At 44.4% G+C, this 11,252-nt stretch overlaps 1 protein-coding gene across 1 annotated transcript in view; it reads left to right on the top strand.

Annotated features, from left to right (window-relative positions):
- Window positions 1-11,252, top strand: part of ank1b (ankyrin 1, erythrocytic b) — a gene marked incomplete at both ends in the record, with an annotated part of 83,435 nt that overhangs the window by 44,162 nt on the left and 28,021 nt on the right. Inside the window, 9 exon segments of the mRNA XM_084324849.1 lie at window positions 773-922; window positions 925-983; window positions 3,882-4,016; window positions 4,022-4,085; window positions 5,576-5,672; window positions 8,294-8,375; window positions 8,381-8,411; window positions 8,414-8,520; window positions 9,721-9,849. Coding sequence (XP_084180975.1) covers window positions 773-922; window positions 925-983; window positions 3,882-4,016; window positions 4,022-4,085; window positions 5,576-5,672; window positions 8,294-8,375; window positions 8,381-8,411; window positions 8,414-8,520; window positions 9,721-9,849 — 854 coding nt within the window.

Raw genomic sequence — 11,252 nt, forward strand, 5'->3', positions numbered from 1 at the left:
AGCCAAAGTAGCCTACAAGTTTCAAGTTCAAGTTTCTTTATTAGTTGTCATACAGAAGTACAGAATACTTTTATACAAAATGCTTCTTTCTGTTACGCTCCAGAGACTGTGCTAGACAAAAATAAAAAAAAAGTATAAAATAAAATAAAATAAGTATAGCAAGTATAAAATAGAAGTCACGTACGTAGGCACAAGTGTTCAGTATGTACATATGTACAATGTTCAATGCAGAGTAGAAGTAACTGAGTTACCAGACTGTGTGTGTCAATTCAATGTGGCCAAAGCGGCGTGAGCATTTCTGCTATTTACAATCCTCTCTGCTGCTATTTATACAATCCTCTGCTGCTATTTACAATCCTCTCGTTCCTACACTGCTATTTACAATCGTCTCTGAGGCTCAAAAGGTCGTTCTCCATGATCGATTATAATGGAGCCGGATCAAGTGATTACAGGAAGTTGCTGTAAAAAGAAATGTATTTATTCGATTTTTCATGTTATAGACCATCTCACAGAGGTGGAATTATGCAATTTAAATAATATTGGCTCTACCACCGGTTTAAAAATAAATAAAAATAAAGATGACATAAATACACCTCACTGTTGCAAACATAAAATCATTTACTCCCTCTCTCTCTCTCTCTCTCTCTCTCTCTCTCTCTCTCACTCTCTCTCTCTCTCTCTCTCTCTCTCTCCTCTCTCTCTCTCTCTCTCTCTCTCTCTCTCTCTCTCTCTCTCTCTCTCTCTCTCTCTCTCTCTATATCTCTCTCTGTAGACCTGGAGAGCCATGACGAGCTGGAGAAGAAGAGAATCCGTCGCATCATCTCCACCGACTTCCCCCTCTACTTCGCTGTAGTCTCCCGCGTTCAACAGGAGAGCGACCTGATTGGTCCGGAAGGCGGCCGCCTGACCAGTAAGCTGGTCCCCCAGTGGAGGCCATCTTTCCGGAGACGGCCGTCACAAAGAGAGTCCGGCTGGGGCTGCAGGTGAGCAGGAGAACGAGCAGAGGGAGAGCAAGGAGCGGGAGGAGGGGAGGAGTGGGAGGAGGTAGAGGGAGGAGAGGGAGATGCCAGAGGAGAGAGAGGATGATAAGGAGGGAGAAGGAGGAGGAGGTAAAGGGAGGAGAGGAGATGCCAGAGGAGAGAGAGAGGATGAGAAGGAGGGAGAGGGAGGTAGAGGGAGGAGAGGGAGATGCCAGAGGAGAGAGAAAGGAGGAGAAGATAGAGAAGGAGTTTCTGCTGCTGACATAACTCCGATAGCGTACGTCAGACAATACTCGATTAATTATCTGGCTTTTCATCCTCCATTAGTTTAACAACTGGGACGTTTATTGATTTAAAAAACCAAAGAGCACACAGTGCTTATCAGATAAGCCATTCACTTTCATTTTGCGCTCTGTCTCTCTGACCATGGATCGATACCTGATGAATACCTTTCTGCTACATCGGCTGGATTTTGTTCTGCATACTTGATCACTTGTTGCAGTGCCATGTTGTGATGATGTTTCCCTGTTTCAAGTTGCTGGCTTGTCCGTTTACTCCCCGTCAATCATCCAGGCGGTACTACTCACATCAGCCAGACCGCTGGCTACAGATATGTTTTATATGAAGACCTTTTTAACAAGTATTTTTTGACCCAATGTTTATTCAAAACCAACATTTACTAATTAAACATGCCAGTCGTGAATAAATTAACAGGGGACTCTGTTGCTGAACACAGACTTGGTAGTTCTCATCAGAAGAGCATCTCTAGGCGGCTGGGTAGCGCAGTGGACTAAGCACTCGCCTACCACCGCAGAGACTCTGGGATCGAATCCAGTTGTCAGCGGTACCTCCGGCTTGGTCAGTCGTCCCTACTGACACAATTGGCGGGTGTTAGCGGGTGGGAAGCCGGTGGGTATGGTGTCCTGGTCGTTGTAAACTGCGACTCCTACTGGTCGGACTCCTGCCTGTGTTCAGCAGGGAGGGGACCTGGGGGAAATAGCGTGAACCTCCGCACGTGTTACGTTCCCCCAGTGAAACTCATCATCATAATCATCATCATCAACCTTTATTTATTCTCAAAATTACATTGAGGTCACCCTCATTTTCAATGTCGTCAAGACTATACAGACATTTCAGTGCACACATTTCTACAATATGACAATAATAAATATTAATAACTATTTATAGTTCGCTGTCAGAGTCAGCGGCTGGCGACTCCCACATGTATCGGAAGAGGCATGTGGTAGTTCTACACCCTCCCAGGCCGACAGCGGGCAATGCTCGCAACGACCAGGAAGGGAATGGTATAACGACAAATTGGGATGCGTGAAACATACAGAAAGCCCAAAATAAATAGAATCATTGAATTTTTCATGCTCATCCGTCCCGCACTGTTTCTATATTAGCACTCCAACCAGTGGTGTCTGCACTCACTGCCACACGAGACCATTCTGGCAGCAGGCTGGCAGCAGACTGGCACTATCTGGCTGAGTCAGATCAGACTGTCATCCATCCAGGGAACCGCAGACAAACATATGGGAGGGCTGGCAAACACAAGTGCTGACTACCGCACTACACAGCACCCACTCCTTTTCCATGACCGATTATGGCGGGTTATTTTAGGTTTTACACATCATTATTTAGTTAGTTTTATATCTGTTCTGTTTTAATAGTTTCTTTTTCATTGTTTGTCATTGCATTTATTTCTGCTTTTAAAGGAACACACCGACATTATGGGAAATGCGCTTATCGTCTTCTCCAGAGTCAGACAAGAAGATACTGTAGATACCAATTCCCTCGCTGTGCCTTCATTAGAAAGCTATCTGGCTGCAAGCTACAGTAGCCTAGCTTAGCACAAATGAATGGATGCGGAATACGGACCAGCTTAAAACTCTGGGATAGGTGTTTTTGGCCAACAGCCAAACACAGAGAGGAAATTGGTACTGTATATAATAATATATCTTCTTGTCTGACTCTGGAGAAGACTAATTTCCCATTATATTGGCGTGTTCCTGGAAACACAATTGCATGTATTCAGCATTTTGCTTTGGCTTATGTTTCTCTGTTTATATTTTTCTTTCATCCAGCCATCATCTCTCTTCAGTTCCCTGATTTAAGTTGTGAGCCACCCGGTCCCTGACCTGAGCTGATGCACTGACCTGAGTTTGGTCATGTAGTATGACACATGAATGTGTTGCATGTGTGAGTATGGTTGTGAGTTTGCCATTTGTGTGTACTGTAAAGTGTGTAGTCTTTCTCCCTTTTCTAGCTATGCTCTCTTTGATTCCTTCCCCCTGCCTCTTTACTATGATTTTGCATTGACCGTACTTGTCGTAGAGTAGAGTTGTCTTATAAGGACCATACCTTTTTGACGTGTGGATTCCAAGTCATTCTTGCCGTGATACGGAAATCAAGGTGCCCTTCATTTTACTGTCACTTGGTAGTTTTTTTCTCTGCCAATTGAAGAAAGTCACCACATTTGACCAAAAGGTCACTTGTTTTCTGAAATGTTTTGCCATTACGATGTAATACAGTATTACTGTATCTTCTCAGAAAACGCAGGAAGATAAATGCACTCAGATGTTAGTTAGCATGGCATTTTAGTCAGATGTGGTGACTTTCATTGGTTTATGTCTTGTTTAAGACACATTTTCAGATACACTGGAAGGTCAATGGCAGTGATGAGTCAGCAGAAAATAACTTGATAAAAAATGAAAAGGGCACCTTGATTTTTTATTAAGGCAAGAATGACTGTCAAAAGGATTGGTATGGTCGTTTAATCTAATCATATCAACACTGTGGCTGATATGTAGCAGCTTTCCCTTCAGTCTTATTTACCTCTCCTACTCTATTTGTATCTCCTCTCTCATCGTCTTGCCCCTGTGCCCTTCTCGCCCTCAGGCTCAGCCAATCCCTGACGAGCTGCTGACTCGGCAGCTTGGTAACCAGGCGACCTTCAGCCCAGTGGTTACCGTGGAGCCCCGCCGACGCAAGTTCCATAGACCAATCGGATTGCGCATCCCATTGCCGCCATCTTGGAGGAGAGCCTACGCGACGCGGGAGAGGGGGACACCACCAGTCTGCGCCTTCTGTGCAGTGTCATCGGTACGGTCCAGCTTGACCTTCACACCAAGGGCCCTTAAGATTCAGTACAATGAAAGCGTGTTTTTCAATACATAAGATACATAATGTTAGATATGTTGTTGTTGTTGTTGTTGTGAAAATTATTACAAAAAAGCCCTTTGATCTCCATCCCCTGGATATCAACAAAACCAAGCCAAGTCTACTTCCTTTGAAATATCGTAAATACACAAGGTACTCTGATTGGTCCATCTGTCACATCTAGCTGCTCTAATTGGCCCATCAGTCAATCCCACTATATCGGATTGGCCCATCAGTCAATTAGTGTGTCAAGTGTCGAGTGACAGAAGGCCACGCCCCTCAGCCTACTTCAAAACACTTCAAATGATGCATCTGAAGCTGGAAAAAGTATACTGATCATGACATTAACATTCACCAATAAGCAATTTATGCAATTTATTAAAACATCATTGTACTGGATCTTTAACTTCTATTTCAGCACCAGCTGGTTGTCATTGCTAATGTCAGTGAATGCCAGTAGGGCACAGGTTATACTGGTTATAAATTATTGAAATATTTATTTTTTCCTACTTTTTCCCTCCTTTTTCTGTGATTTTTTTTCCCCATCCCAATTTACCTCTTGTGCCAATTCTCCCTCCCCTGTCCTGATCGTTGCTCGCATATGCCCCCCACTGGCCGGTTGTAGGAGGATAGAGCCTTGCATCACATGTCCCCTCCGATACATGTGGAGGCAGCCTGTCACATCTTTTCACCTGTCAGCGCGGACTCTCATTTGGCGAGGAGTAACGTGTAGGAGGCTCACACTGCCCCCGCCATTTTCTGACTTTGCTGTGCAGGCGTCCCCAACCGACCTGTAGGAGTCGCTGTTCACAACGACCAGACTACCACCCTTCGACTTCCCACCCGCTAACTCTGCCAATTGAGTTTGTATGACGACGGCCGGCCAAGCCGGAGGCAACGCCGACAGCCGGATTCGAACCCGGTGTCTCTTGCGTTGGTGACGAGCGCAATGTCCGCTGCGCTACCCAGCCGCCTAAATGATTCCAAATCTTAATCAAATCTAAATCAGATCTACATCGAATATGTTTCATTTATAAGAAGATAGGCAAGCAAGAACAAAATTAAGGTATTGTGAGAGATGAATTTACTAAATGTTTGTATCGTTAAGTAAAATAGATAAATATTCATAAAACAAAGTGAGAAAGGTTGTGAGGTATTCTGCCCTGCAGAAGCTAACCACAGTAACTACAGTTTATTTCAAAATTGAGTTACGAGTGACACTTTACTTCTCAATATCTGTTTTATCTTGTGACACAGTTTCAGAGTTCAACGTGCTCCGTTTTAGGATAAAAAGGGTATAAAGAATTGCAGTAACTACAAAATCACTGGACAGTCAAAGAACATTAAAGCCATTTTTCTCAGTTTCACTGTTTGCGTGGTTACTGCGGTTACCAGGACAGTATGAATGACACCGGGTGCTGGTTTGTCTCCAGGTGGGACGGCACCGGCCCAGTGGGAGGACATTACTGGAACCACCAAGCTGATGTACGCCAACAACTGTGCCAACTTCACCACCAACGTGTCTGCAAGGTGGACATACACACTCCACTAATCACATACACACACACACACTCACACACACACACACACACACACACACACACACACACACACACACACACACACACACACACACACACACACACACACACAACACACACACACACACACACACACACACACACACACACACACACACACACACACACACACACACACATCCTAAATAAACAAAACATAAAAAAAAGACACACACACATACACACACACACACACACTCCACTAATCACACACACACACACACCACACCACACACACACACACACTGCACATCTCACATACACACGCACACACACACACACACACACACACATACATACATACATACATACATACATACATACATACATACATACATAACATACATACATACATACATACATACATACATACATACATACATACTACATACATACATAATACACAACATCCCCTAATCACATACACACCTCACACACACACACACACACACACACACACACACACACACACACACACACATCCTAAATAAACATAAACATAAATAAAAAAAAACACACACACATACACACACACACACACACACACACTCCACTAATCACACACACACACACACACACACACCCGTACACACTCCACTAATCACATACACACGCACACACACACACACACACACACACACACACACACACACACACAACACACACACACCACACACACACAACATACATACATACATACATACATACATACTACATACATACATACATACATACATACATACATACATACATACATACATACATACATACATACATACATACATACATACATACATACATACACACAATCCACTAATCACATACACACACACACACACACACACACACACACACACACACACACGCACACACACACACACACACACACACACACACACACACACACACACACACACACACACACACACACCTACACAGGCACACGCACAACACACACATACACACACACACACACACACACACACACACACACACACCACACACACACACACACACACACACACACACACACACACACACACACACACACACACACACACACACACACACACACACACACACACACACACTAATCAGGATGATTGAAGGGAGTTGGCATCCCTGCTGTTAAAACGTATGCCTTTGCTCCCCTGGCCATCGTTTAGCCATGTGGCCTGTCAGTCACAGAGAGCGTCTCCTCTCCACTGTATTTAGAACCTGGCCAAACCTGCTGGACCTCGGCTGAGACGGCCACCGTTCACAACCAGACCTGAGCGGCTGGGACTGTTGTGTCATCATGTTTAACCTTGTGTACCACAGTTGTTGGTGTGGATTTTGAAAGGTTGCCTAGCAACCGGAGAATTGACAAGAAACACAAAGGATACGCAAACCCAACCATACCATACAAATGTGGCCATGGCTATAGCCCCAACCAGGCTGAACATAGCTAATGGAGACTAGGCATATTTATTACATTTATCCCCCTTGATTAACAGTAAACTATAGGAAAATCCAACTACATCAACACGCTCACACATATACATTTCTAGACATGACACTCCCCTCTGACAGGAGGCTGAGGTCCATCCGGGCCAAAACCTCACGCCACAAGAACAGGTTCTACCCCTCTGCAGTGGGCCTCATCCAAAAGGCTCGGGACCCCACTGACGCCCCCCACTGTGTACATTAACGCACCCTTACCTTTGTATATACACTCGAAACTCTTCATACTTGTTCATACTTCACTGTTCATACGTTTTGCACATTACTGCTCAATTGCACAGCCCTGTTAAATATTCCATCCCACTATATCGTTGTTTTTATTCTAATTAGTGTATATACTCGACCACATTGTGCATAATGTACAGCCCTGGCACTATTTCATTTTATAATTCTATTCTATTGTACTTCTATTTGAATTTAGTTATATTCCATTTTATTTTACTCAACCTTTTTTTATTCTACCGTAATTGTCTGCCCGTTAGTGTTGCACCAAAACGAACGACCAAATCAAATTCCTTGTATGTGTAAACTACTTGGCAATAAAGACCTTTCTGATTCTGATTGTGATTCTGATTCTGACACATAACACGTGTCAGCCACGTTTGCTACTCTACTCTGCCATTATTATGTAGCAACAGTCTGTAGATCCCCACCTGGGATCTCTTGTGCATCTATTGTGCCCAGTAATCCAGGATTATCCAAACTGTCACTCCTGGGAGCATAGACCTCTCACACGTTGCATTGTGGGGTGACGCTGAATGACGTTGCAGTTTCACGGTGACCTCGTGATCTGCAGCGCTCAGCCGCCACTTCAAAACCCTCTGCTTTAGCAGAGAGAGAGAGAGAGAGACAGAGAAATCGATATTAGAACGGAGACATAGAGGAACCGGGCCGCGCGTACCGCAGACGAAGCTAGGAGCGGCCTATTCATTTTCCGATAGCTACAGGAGACTCCGAAGGGAAGTGAGCCATAAATGCAACTCACGTGAGAGGTCTACGTATCTTTTAGACAGTCTCTCCGTCCTCTTCTTCCCTCCCCTCCCTCCTCCTCTCTCTCTCTCTGGCCAGGTTCTGGCTGGCAGACTGCCCGCGCACGGCAGAGGCGGTGACCTTTGCCAACCTGCTGTACCGCGAGCTGATGGCCGTTCCCTACAGGTGAAGTTCGTGGTGTTCGCCAAGATGAACGAGCGCGGGAGGGACGTCTGCGCTGCTACTGCATGACCGACGACAAGATGGACAAAACCCTGGAGCTGCACGAGAACTTCAGCGAAGTGGCCCGCAGCCGGGATATCGAGGTCAGCGGGGGACCAGAGAGGTCAACGGGTCACAAGGGAGGAAGGAAGGAATTCATGGCAGCCTGATGTGTTGCATCTAGTGAACACACGTATTGACTTTCATTCCCAAGGTCAGCTCATTTGACCATACACGCGTCCATTTTGCTCTTGTGCCATGCTCGGGTTAGGATTCCTTTCCACCTTGTTACAATGGTGGAAAGGAATCCCAACCTGGTGGGAACAGGGTGGAAAGGAATCCCCGAACCTGAGCATGACATAAGAGCAAAATGGCCGCCGTGTGAATATGGTCAGTTATATTGACTGAGTCAGATGACGGTTGGCGCATTGTTCAGTTAACAGTGTAATGTGCTGCAGATCACCTGAGAGATGTGTGTGCGATCATTTCAGTTTGCTGCGCCTGATGAAGATTCTACTCTATCGTTGTCACTACGAAGTTATTATTATTATATTATTATTACTGTGGCTACTAGGGAAAAGTATTGCGGATGAATGGAAAACAGTTTATATGAATGGTGACGCCACGCTAGCCATGACATCACAGTTTTAGGAAATTAGACTGAGCTGATATCTCTACTGCCCCCCGGAGGTGATGTAGTGGATGAGAGCTAACTTGAATATATCCTGAAGGGCCGTTCTGACTTCTGACCGCTTCAGCCAAGTCCGCAGCCGGGCTGCATCGAATGAATGGAATGGAAGAATGGAACTAACGCTGCAGAACTCAAGAACTATTTAATTATTTAATTAGGAATGTCTGACCACTAAGTGTGTCTGACTCTTAACCACCAAACCTGCACAGACAACAACGTATGACGTATATAATGCCAGTTAGGGTACCTTGTGTATACTGCACTGTTTACTTTACTCTTACGCATAGTATATTCAGATTGTAATTCTTTATTGCCTATATTCACTGTAACGTATAATGCACCTTTGATTACACTGTTTACTTCTCTCATATTCCTATATTCAGAGTTAATTATATTGTTTACACTGTTTATATTATTTATCTTCTCATATTTTTTCATATTCAGATCAAATTTGACTGCCTATATTTATGTCTTTCTACTATTACCCTGCCCATACCTGTACCTCCCTCCCCCATGCTGCTATGAGCCCCACATTTTCCCCAAGGGATCAATAAAGGAATATCTCATCTTATCCCATGTTAAGATGGAATGATATCTCTACCGCCCCCCGAAGGTCATGGAGGGTATGCCGCTGCACCTGGAGTGTTCTGGTAACCTGGTGCCAGTGAGGAAGGCCACTCAGCAGCCTCGCAGCTTCAGCTTCCAGGCCTTCCGAGATAACAGACTGCCTGTCTCCGTCAAGGTCGGTCTCTCTTCTCTCTCTCTCTCTCTCTCTCTCTCTCTCTCTCTCTCTCTCTCTCTCTCTCTATCTCTATCTCTCTCTCTCTCTCTCTCTCTCTCTCTCTCTTCTCTCTCTCTTTCTATCTCTCCATCTCTCTCTCTCTCTCTCTCTCCCTCTGTCTACCTCTATATTTTGTCTGACAGCTTATCTCTCTCTGTCTCGCTACTAATACCTCTGTGGAACTGCGTTTAATTCTGTGGTGTTACGTTTGTCCAAGCTCTATGTGAAGAAGTGTCGACTCATCGGTTAGTTTGATGTTTGGTTTTTTTTGTGGGTTTTTTTCAAGGACACAGGGGATGTTTTCAACCTCTGGTCATATTTGGACGCCTTGTTGTTAGTTTTGTTTTCAGGCGATATAGTAGTCAGTCAGTCCACGTTCAGATTCAGTTCATAATACAGTACAGTAGTGTGTGAATTATATGTCTTCCTGTCAGTGTATTTCTTCCCAGTGTACTCTTGTGTTCCCCCCCCCCCCCCCCCCCCCAACCCCCCGCCCTGGCTTTGGTACGGTGTTTTATGTGTCCTTGTGATATTTTCATTTTCATTTGTTAAAAGGTTTACATGCATTTCAGCTGTGTACGTTACAGTATGCATTATATATTGATGATTTTGTTTTGTCCATAGTGATTCATTTTGACATGAAATGAAATGTTACTTTTCTACTTTTTTACACATTTGTCCTTCAGTTTCCCCAAAATGACCTGTTAGCATTATAAGCATTCAACATTGAAACCAAGGGGCACTACTAGCATAGTAAGCTTGCAATGCTAATATACCATTTCAGAAATGTACAGTACAGATACTTTTTCTCACGATGTGAGTATCTGGTTGAGAGAAATATGCAAACGTGTAAAATGTCAAAGTATTAGTATTAGCCTTAGTATTACAAAATGTTCTTTACCTTTGTTGTCCTCAGTATCTTCATTATCTATCCATTCCATTGTTTACCAATGTGAATTGACCTACTGTATCTCAAACCCCACCCTCTTTTCTTCAATCACAACCCTCTGGGAAGCAACAGTTGTGATTGGAGGATCGAGAAAAGAGGGCGGCGATTGAGGGGTCAATTTCATAGTCACATCTCTTTGTCTTCCCTTTTACCATGTGTAAACAACTCCCTTTGGTCACAGATGACTTGTCTATATGTCCCGCTGTGTGTACGTCTGTGTGTACGTCTGTGTGTACTTCTGTCTGTCACCGTGTCCATCTGAATGTCTGTACGTCGTCCAGTCGTCTGTCTGTCTGTCTGTGTCTGTGTCTTCATCCGTTTGTCTCTCTCTCTGTCTGTACCATCTCATTGTATGCTCGTCTGTCTGTCTGTCTGTCTGTCTGTCTGTCTGTCTGTCTGTCTGTCTGTCTGTCTG

This window comes from Notolepis coatsorum (assembly GCF_963971535.1).
Source record: "Notolepis coatsorum genome assembly, chromosome: 11".
Classification (NCBI taxonomy): Eukaryota; Metazoa; Chordata; class Actinopteri; order Aulopiformes; family Paralepididae; genus Notolepis; species Notolepis coatsorum.